Source organism: Colletotrichum paranaense, assembly GCF_030867605.1.
Source record: "Colletotrichum paranaense strain IMI 384185 chromosome Unknown Scaffold_7.1, whole genome shotgun sequence".
NCBI lineage: Eukaryota > Fungi > Ascomycota > Sordariomycetes > Glomerellales > Glomerellaceae > Colletotrichum > Colletotrichum paranaense.
Window position 1 is genome coordinate 1,912,343 of NW_026848965.1, and position 23,701 is coordinate 1,936,043.

Genomic DNA, 23,701 nt, shown 5'->3' on the forward strand with positions numbered 1-23,701 from the left:
TAAGCAATTATCTTTGCGAGGCCGATAACGAACAATCCTGACTGATCAACATCAATGCACTGATCTTACATTGTTCGCTGGATTCAGGTTGACTTCCCGCCGATCCATCTCGCTCCCCATGCGCTAAGCGTCTGATTCCTCCCTCCGCATCCACTGGCGCTCTTCTGAACTAGGAACTCCTTGACCTTTTGCGCCAGAAGCTCATGTACATGGTACGTAATGTGACCCGAATTATACCAGAAGTACTCATAAATCGGCTGACACCCGTACGCAGCGTAGTTCGTATCGATATCCCAGGCTTTGTAGCTAGGGCAGAAAGAGCTCGTATTGGTGAACCCGTACGACGCCGCGTTATCAAAGACCTGTGTAAGCCAGCTGTACGTGTCAAATACCAGAGCAGTCACGTCGGGATGCTTTTCTGAGAACGCCTTTGCGGTCTGGTTGACTACGCCGTTGAACGTCTTGATCATGTCTGTGCTTGGGAGACGGGCTGGGTTGAGTTGCGATGCGGGCTGTAGTATGGTCAACACGATTCTTGAAGAGGTTGTCGAAACGAAAACTGTGCCGGATTTGACGTACATTCTTATCGAGGGGAGGTAAGTTCAGGAACAGGAAGTGGCGATGCCCGGCTTCATATACAGTCTCCAAGGCTGCAAACTGCTCAGCGATGACTGCAGTGTACAGTTCTTCCCAGCTGTTCAGCCCGTTGACAGGGAGTTGGAAATTGGCCATGTCGTTGATGTCATTGATTCCAATGTAGGAGGCCACGAGTGACTTGGTGGGATCGGCGTTAATGACTGACTTGCCGTAGGTATCCCATTGTTCGACCTGTTTCTCATACGAAATGGTATGGTTCCAGTGCAGCGGGACGCTGAGATGGTGTTAGCTTCATCTCATACGCTTTGCGTCGAATTAGCTGAGAATTCCTCACAAGGTAGTCGAAATATCAGCTCCGGCGTATGCGAACCCCCATAATTGCTTCTCGCAGTCCCGAGGATGGCCCTCTTTGCAGCCAGTGAGCTCTTGAACCCAATTAGGCCCGCCGGCAGAAGACGTGTTCTGTCCCGGAACAATGCGGTCACCGAGGAGCTGCTCGGGTGTGAAAGAAATGTTCAGCTGGGATCCGATGAAGCTGTATGCCCAGCGACCTTCGGTTCCTTGGACGAATGTGTAAGAGTCGCCAAATGTGAGTCTGAGCCCCTTCTCGCGTCAGTGATTTCAAGTAGCCGTCCGTGTGGATTTTCAGAACTCACACATATTCCGTATTCTTCCAGCTGAAGGGCGTCTCAACAGCGACTGGCGAAGCAATCGCAACTGCTGCTGCCCAGCCGAGCAGGTAGGCCTTGGAGACAACCATCGCGACAATGCACCAACGTCGAGTCGCTGCAAGGAACAGGAAAGCTGGGAACTTTTCGCAACACGAACAACGATATCAGATGGATCAATCCAGTAGGTAGACTTATAGGGCAACATCTTAACCCCTGAAAGCCCTCCGCCCCTCCATCTTCCCCGCTTCAGGGCCAGATGCAAGCTTTGAAAAGTAGACGCAACTGAAATGAAATGCCACCCGTGAAAACCGGTGGAATGGCGCAAACACCACCTGAAATTGCGGCTCGCAGGGGACAGCTCCCCCTAGTTCCAGGGGATTGGGAGAGTGATTGGGCGGACTTTTTCGTCTCCACCAGTGAGCGCGGGGGCAGCCTAGCATCCCATCGGGCGTTCGCTGAATCGCGTCCCGAGTTCACCGGATCTACGGATAGAGTTTCTGGGGTAATCAATGCTGGCTTTCAGGAAAGGGTGTCAAAATTCAATTGCATTATGTACTTGTTGTCATTATTATTAGCGTCTAGGAGGTAAAATGTCTAAGTGTTCGTAGCTTTTTGCTGATTGCAATGGTGATTAATAGGCGTATCATGATCGTTCGGAGAAATGACAAACTCTTGTTCTCGGCAATAGCTCCAGTCGTCTACCAGAACATCCAGCCGGCTGCAGCGACTAGAACCAAGGAGCCCCGCAAGCGCTGAGCAGATCCGCTGCTCGGTGTAGCAGTTGGAGTGTTGACGCCTGCGCTCGGTGTGGGTGCTGTCACTGGAGTTGATGCCATTGTGGTGGCCACCAGGACAGATGAGCTGCCAGATGCCGGTGGCACTGAAGATTGAGTTCCCGCTCCGCCGGTAGCAGTGACTGTAACGGTGGGGGCAGCGGATGTGGATGTTGTCAACTTGATGCCGCACACTGCCTCTGTGTCAAATGTGAAGGGCATATTCCTCGCTTCACATTCCAGAGTCTGTCGCTGAATGGAATCTAGACAGTATTCCCATCAGTGCTAATCTAGCTTCACGCCAGTCGGAAATATTTACCGGGCAATACGGAAGCGGCGCATTTCTGGGCCATGCAGCAGAAGTATCTCTCACGATACTTTTGCTGGGTGCACATGCATGCAGCATCATTTGTGCAAGAGCCCCCGGGGAAGCTGCCGAAGAAGCAACCGTTCTACGTCGCAGAAAATATCAGTACCTGAAAAAACGTTGGAGGATTTTCATACTTACATCGCACTCAGCGTTCCGATTTTGTTCCTCCTGGTCGAAAGGAATCCCCATTGCCACGTTGGCACCAAGGCCAACCAATGCCAGGGCAGTAAGCAAGCGTGACATGGTTACAATATGGGTGAATAAACGAGTGACGGTAACGTAGCGAGTGACGGTAGCGAGTGACAAAAGCGAATTAATATGGAAAGTAATGAAGTCCGTGATCTCGAAACCAAGAATAAAAAATCACCAGACAGCGCGAAGATGCCGTCTATTCATACTCTCACGAGATGCATTGACGAAAGACAAAAGTCCCAAATTCTCGGACAAGCTTATTGCTGTGCCGCTAGAAACGTTGCTTCGGCAAATTTCAGCTCACGTTGCCTAGCCCCATATAGGTGGTCGGTTCGTGTTTTTACCTAGTGGACTATTTTTGAATCTCACTGCAGTCTAGCGCAACCGCCTTTTGGTTGACACTCGCGAATCGAATGATGCGTGCTTACTTGGCAACTTGAATGGATGCTACCCCGAATATTGCGACCTTGACGTGTTGTCTGGGTTTGGCCTCATCTGAAGGCGGTGAACTTTTCTTGCACTTGCCGCTGAGATCTTCGAAGGGAGATTTACATCTAATTAATGATCTATAGTCCGAGAAAGGCCCCGAAGAAAGTCACGATGCATTCAAAGCAAAAACCCCGAATGAGGTTTGTTGGCTGTATTTAAGCCAGACATGACATAATTCCGCCTTTCAAACATATTACATTCAAGCGCACTACTGTTCCGCGCCCTCCCGCAGACTAAAGTCAATGAAGATATTTTCCATGCCGATTCCCATCAGTTTCCCGTCCCCGAACCATTAAACTCCCGGCATAGATAGCTCACCTACCAATTGAAACATGATCTAAGTCTCACAACGAAAGTCGCACCGTCGAGACACAGACATATCAGCTGCGAGAAGCCCACGTTTAAGATTCTGCGACAAGAATCTGGCCCCTTCTAGAACAGAACCGCCAGGAAAAAGACAATCCTCACTCTACGCTATTGGACGGGCTGCTGTCTGTGGCAGCCTCTAGTGCAAGACTCCAATTAGAGTACTTGCTCATGCAATGGTTTATTATTGCCTCTTTGAAACTTTGTCGGACGTCTTCATGCGTAACTTTTTGCCAAAGATGAAGAGAATTGGAATACCGGTCGAGACGACTAGGAGCATGATGGACAGATAGACTGTAAACTTCATTGGACCTGTCGAAAAGCATTCTTCATTAACAAGATGTGCAACATTCAGAGCGAATTTCAGACTCACCTAATTCTTGAAGCCAAGTTGTCACCTGTGTGTTAAGAGGAAAGGATATGAAAACACGTAGAGTCGAGACGTTTACCAGAACGGGACCAGCCCACTGGGGGTAGCTCTCAATGACATAGTTTTGCACAATCGGCGCTGTGATCAAGGTTGATGTCATGAGAAAGAAGGTCCCGAGCAGCAAGACGGCGTAATGAAGGTGGTTCTGGTCGGCGTATCCAAACACTAGAGCACCCGTGATGGCGAAGAAAATAGGCAGGATGAGATTGGGAAGCTGGTGTTCGGCTTCACGGCCACCCTTCTTCTTCGAGATCCAGAGAGACACTGAGTCGGCGACTGGTCCACCGACGACGAATATGACGATAGTTGACAAGATCTGGGGAATTTGCGAAAGGCCGGTGAGTTCGAAAGGAACGCTATTGTTCAAGAGAAATGCATTAGTATTTTGGTCCCAGGACGAACTACTGTGGTAAATGCTTACCCAGCAGCGAGAAGAGCGAATGAGGTCGCCTGTCCCGTCGCACCCATAACCATCCCAAATGCAACCTGCAATAGAGTGCACCACAAGACAGCGGGGAACATGGTGGTCTTGAGAGTGGCGATGATCTGGAGGCCGGCATCCTTCCAATGAGTTCCGCTCTGGAAGAACCCCAGGTCATCCCATCGCGTACGCGCGCCGTATGTGGCGTAGTCTAGCTGAGTGCGGTCCTCGCCCGCAGCTATGGGCCACAGCTGGTGTCCAGCAAGCTCTGCTTTGGATCTCTGTCTGAGTGTCTCGGGGACAAACAGGATGAGCATGATCCAGGTCAGGACGCCGACGGCGGATGTGATCCAGTAGATCCATCGCCAGTCCCAGTTGACAGCAATGTACGGACCAAGGATTCCGAAAAGCATAATCATTGGCCCCTACGTGAAGATGTCAGTTACTTGATATGGCTAACTCCTTACCGCAAATCATGGGATTTGAAGGGTTGATGGTATGACGTCTCAGATGGCATAAACCTACCTGACTGGCAATGATGGACGCCACAGCTTTGTTTCTCTTGTGAAGAAACATCATGTCCTGGACGATCAAAGGGAGCAAGGCCTCGACAGCACCAGACCCAAGACCGTGGAAGACTCTGGCAGCAACATGGCTTGTAAGCGACTTGCTGTATCCGGCCCAGAACCCTCCGCCCCAGGAAAAAGCCGACGTGAGGATGAGTACCGGACGTCTACCGATGGCAGCCGTAAGAGGGACCAAGAAATACGTAGCAACACCATTACTGAGCATGGGAATGGTCGCCAGAAGAGAAACAGACGTCAGAGAAACTGGAGTCACGCCGGATGGCACAATTGCAAGAGGGTTTGGATTGCCTTTGAGGTCGGCATGCTTGAGAGTTGAAGCCGGATCGACTCCAGAGTACTCAAGGATGAACACGGGCAAGAGGCCAGCGACGGCGATCTCGGCAGCAAGAGAGACGGAGCCGACTGTGTGCTGTTAGAAATGGACGTCCCGCCCAAGTTGGACGGAAGAAGCTTACAGAAGCATAACGAGGCGACAGCAAGCCACTTGCGCCACTCAGGCAGATTGAGAGGATCCTTGGGATCCGGAGTAGGAGTCTTGATAGTTACGGTCAGTCTCCCAATGCATTTCGGATTAATCTGTGGCCCTTCACTCACGGGCACAAGCCGAATGTTTCCATCCTTATCATAAATCTCAGTACTTCCAAGCACTTCCTCTTCATGGACGGCAGCCTCCTGCTTCTCAGCGGTGATCGTATCGATGGAGTCGATCCTCGCGAGCCCTCGTCCACCTTCCTGCAAGGTCTGCATCGGATAGCGCGGGGATGCTGGGGTCAGCGCCTGGGAATGTCGAAAATCCACGATGCTGAATGGGATAAACATCTGCGAGCTGCGCTTGGCGTACTTATCGATCCTCGATTCTCGTCTACCGCCACTGACATTACTGAAGTCGATTGGGACGAGAAGCCCATCGTTTTTGTCGTCGTTCATGATTTTTTTGAGTTTGAATTAGGGGGAAAGTATAAAGGTTAACGTCAATAAGAAAGGGGGTTGAAACAGTCGCCTCGAAAATAGGAGGAGAAAAGTTAATGGCAAAGACACGGACGGTGTTTTTCGCGTTCGAAAGTCTCCAGCCAGCGAAAGGGGGATTAAATGAGCGAAGGAATCGAACAGGAAAGCATCGAAAAAGGTTGGGAGGAAGAATCCGGACCGGCCGTTTGGAAACTAAGTTGTTCTGATATCAGTATTTGGTCTCTTCATTGAGGACTGGGACGCGCATTTGCCTTCGAATGAGGAAGGTAGTAGATGGAAACGTTTGGATTGAAATTGCAGAGGCAAGACGGGGCATTTTTTACACGCGGCAGACTAGTGCAGATCATCGGTAAGGCGCCCCCACGTACCTTGTGTTGCGTAGTATTTTCGATCTCATTCAGGCATCTGGAAGTTCTCTCCGATCATCTTAACATTGTCATGAAAATTCTCTCCTTATATGAAGTAACTTTTAGAAACGCCTTACAAAGAGATCCGGAATATCCAGGAACCTCAAGCCAGCCTCCTGGTAAAACGAGAGTCTCATCAAGATCCGTTCCAAGACATTGGATGGGATGACAGCAAATGTTGTTTATAGATGGCGGTACCAGGAAAGCGATCATGCCAAAACACCCAATAGCGGTCCTCTTCGTGACCTCTGTGTGGTATTTTCTGCGTTCACGGATTATCCGGTGGCATCAAACGTCGAGATGAAGCTCTAGACCCAGTGACCTCCCCCACACATTCCCAAGATCATGTGCAATGAAGTACCCTGCGACTCTCGCGCGGCTTGTGGATACATGTAGATGGGATGGGCCGTGAAACAGCATCCTTCATTTCAGTCGTCCCATGTTTGTATAGTCAGCGTTGCTCTTGCAGCGGAAAAGAGGGACAATGGCATGAGGAGATGGCAGAACCTGCGGGCCCTATGCTTGTTCTGACGGAAAAAGATGAGGCTCAAAAGCGTGTTGTGTGAGGTGCCACATTTATGCATCTGGACGTGCGCCTGTCGACAGTTGGTTTTATCGTTGCTTTGACTGTAAGATCATCACCTTGTTGACCGGACGTCATGAACGCGCAATCTGGTGAGGAAAGAAGCAGAGACGATGAGTGTACCAATTTAGTAAAACTTGTTACATGGTTCGCCATGTCGGGTGCGAGTCCCTAGCAATTTACAGTCTCGAATAGATCGAGAAGAGTTCTAGAAAGTCTCAAGATCAGGGCATGCTTTTTCTAGGAATAGGTCAAATGCCTGGATGCTGGTGTGGTTGGCAAAGAAGATCATTCGATTGGTTGCTCCGCAAAGTCTGATCAAAAAGCCCCGAAATCTTTCGAGTCTTCGGGGCTCGAGGGGCTGGGATAGGGCTGTCAACAGCATGGGCCGGCGAAAACCAAAAGCTGGACTCTGGAGCCCGTGCCTGGACGCGCCGAACCGGCGGCCGTTGCCAATTGACTTTCTATATCCCAGTTTCGTTGAGGTTTAACTTTGAGTTTTGATTTCTTTCAATACCTTACATTATCTCACCAAACGTCGTAATGTCAATTCTGCCACTAAGTGATAAGTACTAACTCCAGATTCTAGATGCGAAATCTTGCTGCAAAGTATAGTCAGAGCACTTGCAACTGGAGCTTAGGGGGAGGGCATAGACTTCACCCGGAACGCCCATGCTTCTTCCCCGCCAAGCTCTCGACGAAAGCAGGGCTTTGCTGCCACAACTGTCTGTTTCTGTTTCGGACAAGTATCCACATCCCGTCTCGGAAGGACTTTATGCTGTAGATCACCCACTTCCCGTGTCAATGATGACAAACCTCCGCGATGGAAGGATTGAGTGAGACGCTGCGAGTTTGGTAAACTTCGCGACGCGAGACCAACAGCAATGCTTTCGACATGATACAGGTTCATATGGACCGTTTGGACATATTGATTAATTCTCACATCGCATCCGCCATGAAGAGAGGCGACTCTGATGATCTCGTGAGTAGTAAATTGCACCGAAATTTTGTACATTTCCGATCAACAAGAAGAGTTCCATCAGCATTGGCGAGGACCATAGTTACCTAGGAACCTATGCTGTTATGTATACATATCCATACCACCTTAGTAGAGGCAGTCTAGGTCGACTAGAGATGAGTGTAGTGGTCTTAGGGTCCTGATGAGCATATCGTCTGCCTGTTCGCGACTACACAGGACCCTATGATACATGACCAGAGTCTTTTACTAGTACACATCGTGGGTTTGTCGGTAGAATCTTAGATCTTCCCAACTCATTGCACATCTTGCGAATTTGCGCAACGTCTTGTGAACATCGAACGCGTTCCGCTAAAGCTCTCTTACCGACACCCTATTTCCTAAATCTGGTGCACTTCTGGCTTTCTCAATCTTCACTATGTTCTGACGGTACGGCCCTTCACGGCCCCTCCCCGACTGTGGATCCGATCTGCGGGCCGAGTTCTTATCGAATCCGGCGTGAATCACCGTTCAAATGCCGGCCTGACGTAAGACTCACACAGTTGCGTCTCCTGGGTGTTAGGCAGCCGTTGGATAAAGCCCTGCGGGCGGCATCGATCTAGTCCTCTCATTTCATTGGTTTAACATCGAAGCTACAAGGCCAACTTCAGTGTGGACACGCTGCGCCTTTGTAGGAAGGGCGCTAGCAAGGTAAACATTTTTGGCGCAGTACTTATTAGAGACATGTCATCCCCATTCGTTTAAGCACAAAAGTTCCAAATTGTTGACGTTTCGTCGTCTGTGGTGGCTGAGCGGCTCGCAACGGGCTGCGTAATTTTGACCTCGTATTCTCAAGTATTTGCGACCTGAAACCCATTCCTGCCATCGTCGGGTGTCTTTCATATCTCGTAATAACCTTGGGAAACCCGGGGATACTCCTTCGTTACAGCATACAGCATTGTTCACCATGATCGTCGACACAAGCTCTCCGCCCAAAAGAACCCGGGAAAGCACATCCAAAGTCCGAACCGGGTGCAGCACCTGCAAAGCTCGTCGCGTAAAATGTGATGAAGCGAAGCCCGTTTGTCGACGGTGCACCGTCGGAAGCCGGAAATGCGAGTACAAGTCGACAAGTCCAGCACGATCACCCCATCATAACGTGATCACTGTTTATGTTCCCCCTACGAAAAGTCAGCCGGCATTTTTCGAAAACACAAGTGGCCTTGATTTCTTTCACACCAACATTGGCACGATACTTGACGGACAGTTTGATTCAGAGTTTTGGAGGAAGCTTGTCCCACAGTTATCACACTCCGAGCCGTCGATCCGACATGCAGTGTCGGCAGTTAGTGCAGTTTACCGTGATGTTGAGGCATCATTGCGGCATCCATCAGGGTTTGTGAAGGCCAACCCCGAGGCACAGAGAGAATGGAAGCTCGCACTCAAGAGCCTCTCTGCTCGAATTCAGACGAACCCAAACTCCAGCCTGGTACCTTTGGTCTGCTGTCTTCTGTTCACATGCATCGAGTTCCTTAGAGGCGATGCCGACTTATCAATGCTTCACATCCACAACGGGTTCAACATTCTGGCCCCCCTCCGACCCAACAGCGGCGCCACACCGGAGACAGGGTCAAGGACCCCCTGCAACGATCTCACCTTGATTCAGGATCACATCTTCCCAATGTTCTCACGCCTGGGCATCCTCTCCTGTCTGGCCGGTAGATTTACCCCGCCAGTCTACATGCATACGGAAGAGGACGAATCTCCACACAAGGACTTTGAGGACGCTAGACGGCGGTTATTCGCTATCGCTGACGCCTGCATTCGGTTCATCAACGCGGTCAGTCCCAAGGCAGACACGCTGCTTGTGGGCATTGATGACCTTGTTGAGCAGGCCAAGCTGCAGACCAGATTAGAAGTATGGCACAGGCAGTTCGATGATCTCTTGAAACGGCTGCAGTCTGTCGGCAACCCGCCCAACCCAGACGCGGTCAACATCCTTCTCGTAAACCACAAAGTCGTCAACATTTGGACACGAGTCTGCACTACATCTCAGGAAACAGACACAGATGTTTACAGATCAGACTTTGACGAGCTGGTGACGTACGCAGAGCAAGTCATCAAGCCAGGCAAGGTACAGGCAGGACCACAACTTCTTTCATTCGACGTCCAACTCCTGGCACCGCTATTCTACGCCGCGCTGAAATGCCGTCACTCGTCAATACGATGGCGTGCCCTGGAGCTGCTCCGTCTGGCACCCCGACGAGAAGGTTTATGGAACGCGCACCACGCATATCTCACGGCCAAGCGCATAGTCGAGCTGGAAGAACAGCATCTAGGTGGAGAAGGAGCTCTACCCGACGAGACGTCGAGACTTTTTGGTCTGCCTCTACCTGATGACCAGTCACGGGTCTACAACCTGTGCGAGCTGCCATTTGACTTTCGTACGTTCGATCATAGTGTGGTGGCCAGCCCAACGTGCCCAGGCACGCTTGAGGCCAAGTTTCAGACCAGACCAATGGGTGTGTTTGGAGAGTTCCAGAATTTCACGGAGTACATCAAGTTATGATATGGTGGATATCTATGAATTGCGCCCATATCTTCTACATTCTAGAGCCTTCCTTCAACTTAGGTATTGTACAGCCGGTACTTTCCTCGTCTCCAATACAAACCAATACCCCAGTCAGATCCACAGTCCATGTCCATTACTCCACCTGCCACTACATACTCAAACAACTCTCAAATCTGTGCATGTGCCCTCTTCCAAACGATCTCAAGCATGATTGCCTTGAATCTCCTCCATCGAAGAGCTGCTCATTTCAAAGGCAGCCTTCCTGGAGTGCTTAACAGACCAAGCCGCGCTGCTCCACTGACCATCAAATCCAATACCAGGATGGAAAACCGTTACAGCGAGGATCGCCAGGAAAATCATGGGCCCCTCCAAGATCATGAAAGAAACCTCGTCATTGGCAATAGGCCCGTTAAAGCCCTGCTGCAACTCCGCAACACGATAAACCGAGCGGATGAAGACAAGCAAAACAGCCGCCCCGAGCGCCCACTGGAACAAGAAGAACTTCTTTGTCGACCTGAGCTCAGCGAAGCGTGATCCACCCTTGTTGCCCTCGGTCGTCTTGCGGAGGCGGAAGACGAACTCCAGCCACAGGAGCATGAAGACCAGCAGGGATACGACTTGGAACACGACACCCGCGACCATCATTGCTCTGCCTGTCTCGCTGCCGGAATGTGTGTTTGCAGTAGCTGCGATACCACCACCGGCGCCCTGGAGCACGAGTGAGATAAAGTCACTCGTCATGAATGTGATTGCGTAGGTGCGAGGGCTGAAGCGAGAGATGTGCTGGCCGTGGACGATGATGATACGGGAGAGGCAGAGGTAGAGGGCACCGGCGAGGAAGGCGGGTGCGATTGTAAGAGGAACGAGGTAGCTGTTGACATTTTGTCAGATACTCTCAAACGCCATGGGGTTTGGAGAACGGCTCGGTCCAAGACTTACATGATGAAGTTGTTGAAGTCGAATGGGTTGTTATGCAGCATGATTCTGCCGGCATATCCGACGACCTCGAGGACGAGACCACAGATCATGCCGACCATAAATCCCCATGTCTTATATCGGATGCCGAGACCAATCTGGGCGATCAGGAGCAGCCCAAAGGCTGCAGCGTAGACTGCATTACCAGCAAGAGTTGGAAGGTATTCAACTTGAGCACAGCTGAGGGGACATGTTTCCACGGTGCAGTTGGCATTTGTTAAAAGAGGGCAAACTTCCGACATTTTGTCTGTGGGTTGACAAAGCTGAGGTAAAGAACAACGTGAGGGAGCTGAGACCGGAAGAACTTTCGATACACTGGGTTGCAAGGTTGGTGGGCTGATCAAATTGATGCGATCCCGTCCATACACATATATATCTACGCGCCCTCTCCGTAGTTCGCATCCTCGACAATAGCATGTCCAGAATTCCAATCCTCTCGCACTCTCGCAGTCGACAGCCCTATTCGGAAAGGGGCTAGACAGATACGACCTGTCCGCTACAGCCTACAATCCTCATGTCAACATAGCCTCAATCCCGAAAGCCACATGGCATGATTCGCCAGTTCGCATCTGACACCGAAAGACTGCGAAATCAAGTCAGCGTTGACCCCTTGCGCCATATTCTTGGCACTTAGCCAAGTGCAGTCAGAGCCTCCCGAAACGAGAGCTCCCGATTGGTGACGGGGTCGGACTCTCGTATCCAGCTAACCAAAGATCGTTTAGCGACCGTCTGGGTACGCGCCCAAAGATAGACTCGTACAGTCCTAACGCAAATAGGAGATAATGCGACTCTCAATATACGGGCCGCAATATGCTTGCACAGAGGGAATGCTGTTTGATAACATGTCAACATATCAGAAAGCCTGTTGGCGTTCTTGCTGACATGGTACGTGTTCGCTACAGAACCTCTTCGAGGATTTTCTCTGTTCAGCCGCGTCATTATGCTCCGCCACTTGAATTGACCACTTCTCTTTGGCAAATCACTGACGCCTTGACTTTATTCAGCGCGGGTTGCTGGCCGGTGAACAGTGAACTTAGTGAGCAGCAATACAGGCATATGTCGTTACCTGGTGTGGCCCAAGATTAAACCATAATGCATGAAACACCACTGCCTGCTCATGTTGATGTTTTGCCTTATCTAGAGAAATGGCGTGACTGCAAAATTTGTCGTAATTGAATGTTTGACCACGCACCAATCTGCTTTGCACATGTAAGACCGGGGTAGATCAACTTGCTATCAACATGTCGAGGAGCGACGGCAGGCAGCTGGTTCTCCATTTCGGAATCCTCGTTGCATAGGAAAACCGCCACCAGGGCGGCAAACTGCAACACGCCTTTGACCCGAACAGCGGCACTGCGCGTGACGTCGATTGGCATGACAGAAGACCGGAGGTACAACAGGACGCACGACATATTACAAGCTTCTTTAACACGTACTTTGTTTCTACATCCTGTTCAGCAATCGGAGGTTGTGGCACACAACTTGTCAAGAATGGCATACATCATGGCCATGTGTCGCGGTCTTTCAGCAAACCTCACTCAATGTGCTGTTCAGTATCAATGGTTAAGGCGAGCGACCAGATTGTACATCTTGTCGTTCTTCCAAAGCGCATCGACGCTAGCAAGTGAAGCCTGCATGTATGCAGCAAACATTTCAGTGTCGTCTTTGTTCTCCAAGAACAGACCTGGATGCAACGGATCGCATTCGCCGCCCCCTCCGAAATCTCCAAGCAATTGATCACGTACTGTAATTGAACCACTTCAAAGACGAACCCAGGTTTCAAACAATCTCACCTGCTAGAATAGTTTACGTATATAATCGATGGGAGTTTTCCGTATTATCCATGTGATTTGTCCTTCACCGTAAACCCTTGAGATAAAACATACCCCACGATCAATCCGGATACAGAAGATAAATTCATCACTTTCAAGCACACGTTGACCGTTATAAGACAACACTATGGTGAGCCGAATGAGGACTTCGAAGCAGTTACAAAGTTAGAAAGCCTGTGGAGGCTAACATGAGAAATAGTACTCGAACAATTGGAACGCAGACAAGGACAAGAAAAACAATGAGAGTCAACCGCCGCCGAAGAAGCACAACGACACGAATTTGCATCCCAAAAAAGATGAAGATAGAGATGACATGACCGAAAGGGATGTGAAACGTGTAGGATTTAATGCCGAAAAATACAAAGACGGAAAAGACGACCCGAAGGATGTATGAAATATTTTCTGCTCCAAAATACTCAACCGCATTGGTGTGCGGATGACTGATGCTGACCAAATCTGCAGATGTTAGGATTCGCTGAGAGGTTCAGAGCAGCCGCTGATAGGAGACAAAGAGCCGCGAGCGGGGTTGAGACGGAAGATGCCGAGAATAGTCTCGCTGCCGGAAGCTCTACCTCTAATCAGAGTAATGTGCCAAGCGATATCCCGGACGGCAGTGGAAATTCTCGTGGAAACTCCGTAAGGGGCCGCGGTGGAAGCAGGGGTAGTCAAGGCAGAGGAAGCCGCGGTGGAAGCAGGGGGGCAGAGAGTCGCAGTAGGTCAAGGGGAGGTGGCGGCCGACGCTCAAGGGGAGGCCGCGGCACAAGCTCGGAGAGAGGCTCTCACGGAAACTAGAAGAGAGTCTTTGGCCAAGACCACAGTCGGCGAAGCAGGAAGAATTCTGGTTGCAGCTCGTGGACGAAGAAGCCCCCGCCAGGCAAGCCACTTCACAAATAGACAATTAGGCAGCAAGCAATGATAAGTAGCATTCTCACAGGCCTAATTCACCTAGTGACAGCTCATGTGGAATCAGATTACGCCTGACTTCGCTGTCGAATAATGGAGACCGATTGATAAGGTGAACAGCGTGTCACACTATCTTTGCGTGTACTCCTCACGTCCGAGAAGATGTTTTATCCTATACTTGTTGTCAAGGAGCTCTTGTGTTAAGCAATAAGTAGGCGTCAACATGGCGTTTCCGAATTCCATGGAAGCGCCGCTATGGATGTATTCATGTCTATAGCTGTAGCTGTAGCAGAATGAACAACGTTCTTTCAACCACATCAGTCGGGTCAAGTCATCGGGCTACTAAACAATAGATTCTAGCGGTGTGTTGGGTTTGGTAAACATCATTCCTTTGTTTGTGGTGAACAGATCTCGATTGAACAAATTTTGTTTGCCGCCATATGAAACAAATACGAACAATGAATCATACCCAAAGAACTCTCAACCTTTTGGAAGTCGATGCTCCCAAAATCTGCATCCTTTAATGCGACATAGAAGACTGGAACGCATAAATGGCCAACGGGACTCGCGTTCTTGAATTTCAGTTCTTCTCCGCTGGGACTCTAGCCTCATGTAAACGCCCCCATTCATCTCACGGATCATTGAACCTAAAAACTGCAGATACAAATACCAAATTCAAGTGAATCTCTGACGTGGTACAATACTCATCATGGTAAGGAGACATGGAGAGGACACCATAGTGGCTGCGCAGCTACTAACACTCAATCACTACGCCGGAGGTTCGATGGGACTAACAGTACTTCTAGAACCACCAGAATACGGTATATGAAAAGGAAGAAGATGCGGAACAAGTAAATATACATCAGAAGAAAGATGAAATAGTTCCGGGGAGGTTCCTTGTCCCCCCAGAGCAACCGGTACAAGCTGTCCCAGACCTGAAACCGGTACAGCGAACCAGTGAAATGTATGTGCCTGAATATCTTGGATAACTAACGCAGAAATTATAGGATAGGGCAACAGGGGAAATATTTGACAACAAGGCTACAAAATACGGTCTAAAGAGCAAGACGGAAACTGAAACCCCAGGGAAACGATATCTCAAGCGATGGTTCTGGTCGATAACACTACCCGTCGGACTTCTGAAGATATCTCATGTGCTCAAAAGGAGCTTGTGGGGCCATATTGATGAGAAGTGACCTTCAATGTCGGTGATATTGAACAGGCTCTAGTCGTCTGTCGAAAGCATTCAAATCTATTGCTGAAGTATTGACAACGTAACTTGATCACTTAGTAGATAGCTCTGTTAGGGGAAGCTCCTATAGTAGATGCGCGATAATATTACAATGCATCGTGGTACTGACACCAACTCTACGTGTGCTACCTTGTGCAGTATAGATTTCCTCTGAGTACGTTAATTTGTAGAGGCATTGATGCGACAGGCAATGTCTCGCAGACTGCAAGTGAGTAAAACCCACCACGAGTTGCCATTGAGTACATTTTGTAATGAATGAAGAACAACGGAAGAGAAGAAACAGCTTCATCTTGGATCTCAATCGAAACGATTCGTCCACTCTCAGAAGCCCGCTTGGCCAAGGGGCAACGTCTTGCATGCCCTTCAGTTCGATCGCATAGGATCCATGGAAATCATAAGATGTACTAGATGACTCAAGCATGAAAAGAAGAGGTTTGTACTAGGGAGTCCTGAAAAATAGGAAGAGGCTCTTCAGTTGGACAAAATCGGAGAGTTTCCAGCCACCACGACGACTATTCTTGAGCTGTTCGGTCACCGCCAACAAGACCGTTTAGGAATCATAGATAGGCTTCGTCACAGAGGGATTGGGATCAGTCCCAGAAGCTCATTCGGCAAGCTATTGCTTAGACAAAGAAAGAAAGAGAGCGGGACAAGAAGCTGTTCAACTTTGGGAGGTCAGCTGAGAGGCGTGGGTAAGCATTGTTCTAGCATCTGTACTACCTAGTGTAGCCCCTGAACTCCTGGCGGTATGATATTCCCCTTCATGATTAATAGGATTTCATCCGACACGTCATAGTTTCTGGCATGTGAAAGGTCTCCAGACGGTCTCCTTTGGGATGTAATCAGACCCCTCGGCTGTACTACGTGGTAGATATATAGCTTAGACGGATTTCCCATGCGAGGATGAAAGGCATAAATAGTCGAGCGGGTGTCGTGTAGTCGTCCTGTTGGCTCCTCTGTCCTGGCTCACGACCATCGAAAACAGACGAATTTGTCAACCTGCAGAAAAACCATACACTCATTGTGCACTTTTGAGGAGAATTCCATCAGGATAGACTTTGACAATGCCCAGCGTGGTAAGTTGAAAGGACGCGAGGCCCCTTAGTAGTTGCATTAGATGCTAAAAGACTTGTTCGAGGAAAACCAACAACACTATTCCAGGGGGGAAAGGGCTGGGACAATAAGGAGAAGCCTGGCTCCAATAAGGGTAGTGGCTCCTCAAGCTCTGGCGGACAGACTCGTGGAAATGCCGAGAACTCCTCTGGAGAGGACGCCAAGAAGTAGCCACGAGCATCGTCGTGCGGAAATGAGGACCGGCCCATGAGCGACTCGAGTCGGGAGTGACGATGATGAGATTTCCCGTGTTCAATCAGATATTCTCCCTCTCGCCGGCCGTAACTGTCATACTTGAAGCCATATCTGTATCCTGTGTGAAAACTTTCAGGAGTATATACAAGCAGGAACAGGCTGGGTGGATTCATGTATGAATATGTACTCATTTCAGTGTTGGGTCTGATCACTAACATGACATACATGTACTCAAAGCAGAATCATCAGGTGGACGCCACCTATCTTCAAGTTCACTCATTTAACGCCAATACCAAAGTCAGCAATCCACTTGACCTTTATGTGAAGTCAATGTCTGCATCATGAGAAGCCAGTGAATAACTCAAGAAATATTGCGTTAGCAGACGGTGAATCACGAGAGATAATGTCCGCAGCCAGATTAATGGCACCGCAATAATTCACTAATACGTATATAGTCTACCTCTCGTTAGTGTAAAAAGATATAAAATGGAAAGGATTCGCCTGCAGTCACATCCATTCCACCACCATCATCATCATCATCAATAACAACAACAATATTATCATCACTTGAAGCACTCAAAAGCTCTACAGACACGATCGGATTCCAGTCAACATCAACATCATACACTCTGCAACCAAAGACAACCACATCGTCAAAACACTTGCAATGGTCAAGGAAAAGATGACCCCTGAGGCTGCGGCCCGTATCAAGGCGGGGAATAAGGATGTAAGAGGAGCCGGGAAGCGCATCTTCCTTATACATCAAAGAACATTGAGGTGTTTTCAGAGCTGACAGAAATATTAGAAGAAGTTCGTTCAGAAGACTGCGGCTGCTGCGCAAAGAAACTACCCCAATCACCCGACCTACAAGTCTAGTGGCGGCTCTGGTGGCGGCTCGTCTAGCTCTGGCGGGCAGTCTGGTGGAGGTTCTGGTGGCAGTTCGGGCGGCGGCTCGAAGTAGTCATGGGTTCTTCCTTAAAGTGAGAATATGAGCTTAGCTCAGTACAGACTCCAGCCGTGCCAGTATCTCGAATTGACTGCTGCGTAGGCAGTAGTTTACATAGCCGATAGCATTTAGGCGAGCTCTACGATTAGTAGCCCTCAGTGGGCCAAGTCAAAGTCAATACGATGACTATCAGTTAACTAGGATCAAGGTTGCATCATTAGGCTTTGCATGAGCCACACAGGTAAAGTTGACCATCAAGATCTCGAACTTATTTTCAAGGTGCATTCAAATTTGGGGTATGACGAAGGTTCAGGTGGATCAAAGGTGCTATTATATTTCATGGCTTTTCCGTGTCTTTTCCCCCATCTATATGTCCCTACCAGGAACCAGAACACCAAGTCCCCGTGAGTGTAAATGCTTCCCAAGGTATCATAGTAGTTTATACATCCCCCAAACACCCCTTAATGCCCATTTTTTATCACCCCTATTCTCTCACTGCCTCTGCGATGGATACTGATACCTCGTAGGTTGCGGCTGCACCTCCGTCGCCGGCATCTCAACGGCACCAGGCGGCGGTTGCGGCACATGCGAAGGAGGCTGCGACGTAACAGGTATCGAAGCCAACTCAAACACACCCTCCTGCTGAGCAGGTTCCTGCGGCGGAGCGACGTACGCAGCTTGCGGGTGGTGGCCCCAAGCACCCAAGTTTGCCCCTTGTTGCGGTTGAAGATGCGCATACGGCGGCTGCGGTGAATTTGTCGCCCACGTCTGTCCACCGGGACTCGTAGCCGTGATTTCGGAGACGGGCCTCCAGCCTGGTTGCTGCTGCTTGTTCTCGTTCTTGTACTCTTGCGCGCCGGTGTACGCGGCGTATCCACCCGCCCCAGTGCCGGCGACGCTCGCGGGCGGGCTGTATTCGGTAAAGGGCCCGTGTTGTGGGTTATTGTGGCCCGTGGCACCGATGCCGCCGCCGAGCATTGGGCGGTGGGACTCGTCGTGGGCGTCGCGGCTTCGCTTGATGCGCCAGATAAAGGCGGCGAGGCAGACAAGAGCGATGGCTCCTGCGCCGGCGCCGACGCCGACGCCGATTTTGGCGGTCGTGCTTAGGCCTTTGTCTTCCTGTGCTGGAGTCGATGTCGCGGGTGTAGGTGTTGATGTGAGGGTGATGGTTGCTCCGCCTGTGGTGGTCGTCATCATGGTAGTGGGCGTAGCTGTCTTTGATGTGGATAAAGTTACTGATAGCGATGCTGTCGCGCCTGTCGCGCCGAGGTTGAGGAATTGGTCTTCAGTTATGGATATTGGCGTCTTGGAGTCTGAGCAGGCGGTGCTCATGGATTGATAGACTGTGCGGAGGGTATCCTTTGCTTCCTTTCCTAGACACGTCGCTGCGTTTGTGACGAATTTGCCCTTGTCATCGCTGCAGAGGCACTTGTTCATCGTTGCGACTGTGTCGCCGTCGCATTTACTTGCGTCTGAGGAGGCGTAGAGGCATGGTTGGGCGGCTGCTGGGTAGAGGTCAAAGTTATTTTGGTATTTTGCGGGAGCTGGTGCTGCGAGGAGGAGAATGCTCAGCAAGCTCCTTGTCGTTGTATTCCTCCGCGCCGACGCCATTGTGAAGAGTTGGAGGGAGTGTCGCTCTGTCTGCTCTAATCTCGAGATGGTGTTGATGGTTGAAAACCAGGGGTTTTGGGGGCCGGAAGATAGATCACTTTTGGGTGGTGACTACTGTAGAGCTAGGGATCGACAATGCGCGTCATGCACTTGGGCGGCGTCGATGAAAGTCTAACTCGAATTTCGCTCAATTGGGTTCCGATTCAGGTTGAGGCGGTGTCTCAGTGCTGTTGGTTCGGTCGTCTGAAAGAGTCTCTGTGGTGTATCCATACATTCGTGTCTGCTCGCCAGAGATGGTGATGGCCAGGTCAAGGGGTCTAGTTGAGTTCGGCGGCAGTGGGCGAAACAAATTGGCAGAGATACCAAGTACTTAGTAGAAGGAATGATGAAGGAGGCGTGACGGGGGGTTTTAAGGAACACCGTCCGGAACAACGATTATGAATCTAGATGGAGCCGAGCTAGAGCAAAGGAATGGCTGGAATCACTAGCGCAACAACGGACGGATTGACGGATTGGAGGCTGAGGCTTGGATACCTCTCACATGGAGACAATGGGCACGGGGAGAGCGTAGAGAATGACGAAGGGTGGGAATGCAGCGGTGCAGTGCAGACGATGCGACTAGGGGGAGGGAAGCTTGTTTCCCTTCTTTCTTTGCCTTTCCTCGTTGTTGTTTGGTTCATTTCTCTTTTTGCCTATATGTAGGGCTGAAGGCTGAGCATCAGCGCAGGTACATGTAACCATTCATAGACACACATTGAGAACCAGATGTATAAGGTTACAAGATACTGGTCGAGGCACGAAGTAATATTGTCCAGGGGCTGCGTTTGCTTCTGGACGTTCCGCAAGGGAAACCAGAGCAAACTTTGAAAGATGCTTCTCTATGAGGAACGTGGGTGAGATCGAAGACATGGAATCGGGACGGGACAACGAAGCAGACTGGAGCATAGCGCCGGAGGATCTGCGACCCTTGCCGGATTCGACGAACCGGGGCTAATTTTAGAGGCTCATAAGCCCCAGTCGTCTGGGCTGGCTGGATGACCGTCAGCCACACATCCAGCTCTGCTGTGTTCCTCTGGTTTCATTGTAAAGAGTGGGATACGGGAAGAAGACGAGAAGGAGAACGAAACGGCCTTCTGTTGTGACATCTTGGTCGCCTGTGAAGAAGGCGCATCGTAGTGCTCTTGTTGAGGAAAGTGAAGAATATCGAACGCTTTCAGTCTGAGACGGATTGTCTTAGCAGCCTGGTCAATCGACATTCCAGAGCAACTTGCCAAGACCATCAACAGAGAGTTGACATAAGCGCACACATCCGGGTACTTCATCTCATCTCATGCCCCAACCCCCGTGGCTCAGCTTCCCCGGCAACCCGGATGCCGCTGGAACCGGAGGCAGTAAGTTAACCACACGCAATGGACGGATACTGGTCGAGGGAAACAACAGTGTGTCCAGAGCGAAGGATCACTCGTGGATTCGTGGCACGGTCATTCGGAGGCTGCAACAACGGCCTGAAAATAACCGTCAAGCCACGCGAATCCAATCTCCTGAATATCGCTGCCTGCGCTGGAGCTTCATCGCAAGCCTCGGGGGGGAAGAGAAAGGGAACTGGTTCGGAAGAGACAGGGGGAAGGGAGGGGTCCAGCCACCACTGTCAGGCCGTCAGCATTATTTTATCTCACTCACAATTTTTCCTCGCTGGCTCCTGGTGGTGACGCTATAATCTGACTAACCTAAAAGCGGCCCTCTTTTGGCGGCTGCCTCCCCATGCAGCGCCCTTGCGTCATGTCATTGTATCTTAACAATGGGGAGCGCAACAATGCATGTTGTGGAATCTAATTCTTCGGGCTGGCTGTCAGTCTCTTTCGAGGCACTGGGAAAAGCCGTGGGCGCTTGACTGGTCATCAAGTCCGCGATGTCACAATGATATCGAACGCGTCCAACTTCCTGTGCGGTCTTCGAGCATTGAAGATATATTGGACCTGTTCTCAAAGACTGTATAGCGTGTGGAACAAAGGTCAGTGGCTTGGATACTGGTTATCCATCTCGAGTCGAGTGACACCGATAGTATCAGAAATTTGCGAAACCTCGTCGAAGAGAGCTCTCTTTCAACATTTAAGTCTATTGAAGCCCTGCTGGGAAACACAACGTTATCAGTTCTACCATTTTTACCAGTATTGGGTCTATTTCTCCTCATCACCGACGGCAGTGAGCCTGCCGACAACAAGATACTTGCTGTCAAAGTTCTCCTCCCATCCTTGAAGCGCCTCAATCTCGTCCGGCCCCAGTCCTTCAAGCGGGTCCAACGGACCGTCCAGATCCTCCGTCAACATATCCTCGTCAAAGCTGCCGAGTGCCAGGCCGCGCGAAGCATCCCGGCCGGCGAAGTTGGAGTAGGGTCCGCCGGGTCCGTAGAAGTTGCGACCGTGTGAGACGTCAAAGACGCGGCCGCGGACGGCGAGGTAGATGGGTGTATCGTTCTCGCCGGTAAAGGAGAGAAGGGTGCGCGGGTTGAAGACGCGGAAGACGGTCGCGGGCGGCTCTTTCGGAAGGACCGGAGGCGGGGTCGGTCGGAGGAGGACGTAGATTGTGTAGATGTTTACGAGGAGGAAGAGAATGTTGAGAGGGGTGAAGAAGGCGTTGCTGAAGGGTGATTAGGTTAGCTGACTGATTTCCACAGAAGAGTGAGTTAGTTGACTTGCCCTTGGTCCACGTGCAGCTTCACTGCTTCCTCCTGGAGTCGCTTGTCGACGTAGTCCATGATGATGGTTCGAAGGTATCCGTACGCTTCGAGGGTTTGTCGGAGCTGTTGTCTAACCGAGGTTCAAGGTATTCTAGCTTGCCCACAACGTTGATCTATTCTAGAGTTCTAGAAAAATGATATCGAACATAAATTGGCCAGTCTCGCTTCGTATCGCAAGATGAGGCTGTTCAAGCTGTTGTCGACACGAGAATCATTGCGAAAGCGACCTCTCACCAGACTCCGTCGGAGCTCTCCAAGTTCCCGTCAATGGCTCGGGCCCCTGCTGCTCCGTGCACTGCCGAGCTGTGCCCCGCCAAAGCCCCATCTTATGTCATCATTAAGTTCAATCCACTCGATTCACGTGATGTATGCTTTGTCAGCAATACGATCTAGAATTGAAGCTATCACGACTTCCCATCGCTGGGGTCGCTGATGATCATTTCAATAGTACATGTATGTGATGTATTCTCACGTCTCATGATTTGGAGTTTTCACTCACCTTGAAATCTTGTCAGTCTGTCGTATACCGTATCAGAAAAGAGCTCTAAAGCATATGCTGGGAACTCGACCACAAGCCGTGTTACGATGAAGGCCACGGAAGCACCAAAACGTACACATGTATGTACTACCATATTACTATGCCTTCGGGTTGACTCAGAGTTTCTGTACTGCTAGTGCGCGGCGACCTTTCTACAGAACCGTCCCTACAAACCATTCCTTCAATCTTAAATCAATGAGGTACAACAGCCTTCGGCAAACAGGCAACCTGGTTTCAATTCACTCCGACAAGACAAAGGCTCGGATATAGCCCATGTCAGCTTCAAATGCCTAATGCGATCGATGGGTGACCCAGAAAGCCTGAATGTGGATGCCTATAGGATATAAAAGTATGTCTCAAATGAAACACATTGACATGGTGAAAAAGGTGTTTACTAGACCTGTGAGTTCAAGTTGCCATTTTCAACATCCAATTCAATCCTTGTCGCTTTGATGCTATAAGCATCGCTTGTCATCTCCGTGATCGTTGATCGGACGGTCTCTAGATAGCTCACTCCTGCTGGACATCAGCAGCGCGCATAATGAGCATGACGATGATGATGAATTGTTTAACGCCGGTTCCACCCCTCAAGGGGTAAAGGGCGCCTACATCGGCTGCCGGAAACTATCTACCACTACACATAGTGCGAATAAAAGAGAAAAGCAATATAAAATCCTTAGCCTTAGGCCCGTATCGCGAATCAATCTTGGTGGAAGCGCGCATGCCACGGGTGATGCGAGAGGTAGTCACCTTAATCTAGCCGCAGTTGAGGTAGAAGTCGGTACCAGAGAGCTTATGTAGAGTAAGACGGTTAGGGCGAACCAAGAAACCACCAGCAGCAAGGTTGGTGGGGTTAGTGAAGGCATTGACATCCTTATCGTACGTACCCCACTCCTTAGTAGCGCTGGTAGGAGAGAACTTGACAGGACCAAACTCATAGGCCCTGAACCAGACGCCTGAGCCGTGGTAACTGAAAATGTTGCTCATGGACTTGCTCCTCCAGATCCGAAGCGCGCTGGGATGCTAGGTCTTTGTGCCGGCGATCATCTGATTTTGATATTCTGATTAATGAGACTAACAGCCAGTATGATACCACGTAGTTTGTTTACTGAATCAGGTGTAGCCATGTTTCATTCAAAGCCTTAACTTATGAACCCAATTACCCATCGTAAATTACACGTCCCGATTCGCCGTTCCCATGACCGGAGGTATTCCCT

At 50.1% G+C, this 23,701-nt stretch overlaps 10 protein-coding genes across 10 annotated transcripts; 2 read left to right on the forward strand and 8 right to left on the reverse strand.

Annotated features, from left to right (window-relative positions):
• Positions 1–83: 83 nt before the first annotated feature.
• Positions 84–1,357, reverse strand: CPAR01_09480 (uncharacterized protein; the record flags this gene model as incomplete). The annotated part of the gene is made up of 4 exons (XM_060493745.1): positions 84–512; positions 580–871; positions 932–1,192; positions 1,254–1,357. 4 exons carry the CDS (start codon positions 1,355–1,357, stop codon positions 84–86), a joined length of 1,086 nt encoding a protein of 361 aa, XP_060347875.1.
• Positions 1,358–1,966: 609 nt separating this feature from the next.
• Positions 1,967–2,654, reverse strand: CPAR01_09481 (uncharacterized protein; the record flags this gene model as incomplete). Its single annotated transcript, XM_060493746.1, has 3 exons — positions 1,967–2,304; positions 2,361–2,493; positions 2,550–2,654. The coding sequence occupies 3 exons, from the start codon at positions 2,652–2,654 to the stop codon at positions 1,967–1,969; spliced, it is 576 nt and encodes a 191-aa protein (XP_060347876.1).
• Positions 2,655–3,642: 988 nt separating this feature from the next.
• Positions 3,643–5,823, reverse strand: CPAR01_09482 (major facilitator superfamily transporter; the record flags this gene model as incomplete). The annotated part of the gene is made up of 6 exons (XM_060493747.1): positions 3,643–3,770; positions 3,832–4,244; positions 4,310–4,734; positions 4,835–5,298; positions 5,352–5,430; positions 5,491–5,823. The coding sequence occupies 6 exons, from the start codon at positions 5,821–5,823 to the stop codon at positions 3,643–3,645; spliced, it is 1,842 nt and encodes a 613-aa protein (XP_060347877.1).
• Positions 5,824–8,777: 2,954 nt separating this feature from the next.
• CPAR01_09483 (uncharacterized protein) lies at positions 8,778–10,379 on the forward strand (the record flags this gene model as incomplete). Its single annotated transcript, XM_060493748.1, has 1 exon — positions 8,778–10,379. One exon carries the CDS (start codon positions 8,778–8,780, stop codon positions 10,377–10,379), a length of 1,602 nt encoding a protein of 533 aa, XP_060347878.1.
• Positions 10,380–10,583: 204 nt separating this feature from the next.
• Positions 10,584–11,599, reverse strand: CPAR01_09484 (RTA1 like protein; the record flags this gene model as incomplete). The annotated part of the gene is made up of 2 exons (XM_060493749.1): positions 10,584–11,253; positions 11,322–11,599. 2 exons carry the CDS (start codon positions 11,597–11,599, stop codon positions 10,584–10,586), a joined length of 948 nt encoding a protein of 315 aa, XP_060347879.1.
• An 895-nt stretch (positions 11,600–12,494) lies between these two features.
• CPAR01_09485 (uncharacterized protein) lies at positions 12,495–12,733 on the reverse strand (the record flags this gene model as incomplete). The annotated part of the gene is made up of 2 exons (XM_060493750.1): positions 12,495–12,511; positions 12,550–12,733. The coding sequence occupies 2 exons, from the start codon at positions 12,731–12,733 to the stop codon at positions 12,495–12,497; spliced, it is 201 nt and encodes a 66-aa protein (XP_060347880.1).
• A 4,586-nt stretch (positions 12,734–17,319) lies between these two features.
• Positions 17,320–17,613, forward strand: CPAR01_09486 (uncharacterized protein; the record flags this gene model as incomplete). Its single annotated transcript, XM_060493751.1, has 2 exons — positions 17,320–17,379; positions 17,458–17,613. 2 exons carry the CDS (start codon positions 17,320–17,322, stop codon positions 17,611–17,613), a joined length of 216 nt encoding a protein of 71 aa, XP_060347881.1.
• A 477-nt stretch (positions 17,614–18,090) lies between these two features.
• On the reverse strand, positions 18,091–19,209 carry CPAR01_09487 (uncharacterized protein; the record flags this gene model as incomplete). The annotated part of the gene is made up of 1 exon (XM_060493752.1): positions 18,091–19,209. One exon carries the CDS (start codon positions 19,207–19,209, stop codon positions 18,091–18,093), a length of 1,119 nt encoding a protein of 372 aa, XP_060347882.1.
• A 2,177-nt stretch (positions 19,210–21,386) lies between these two features.
• Positions 21,387–23,033, reverse strand: CPAR01_09488 (membrane-associated progesterone receptor component 1; the record flags this gene model as incomplete). The annotated part of the gene is made up of 2 exons (XM_060493753.1): positions 21,387–21,846; positions 22,999–23,033. The coding sequence occupies 2 exons, from the start codon at positions 23,031–23,033 to the stop codon at positions 21,387–21,389; spliced, it is 495 nt and encodes a 164-aa protein (XP_060347883.1).
• Positions 23,034–23,240: 207 nt separating this feature from the next.
• On the reverse strand, positions 23,241–23,651 carry CPAR01_09489 (fungal cellulose binding domain-containing protein; the record flags this gene model as incomplete). Its single annotated transcript, XM_060493754.1, has 3 exons — positions 23,241–23,507; positions 23,564–23,592; positions 23,648–23,651. The coding sequence occupies 3 exons, from the start codon at positions 23,649–23,651 to the stop codon at positions 23,241–23,243; spliced, it is 300 nt and encodes a 99-aa protein (XP_060347884.1).
• Between the last annotated feature and the right edge of the window lie 50 nt (positions 23,652–23,701).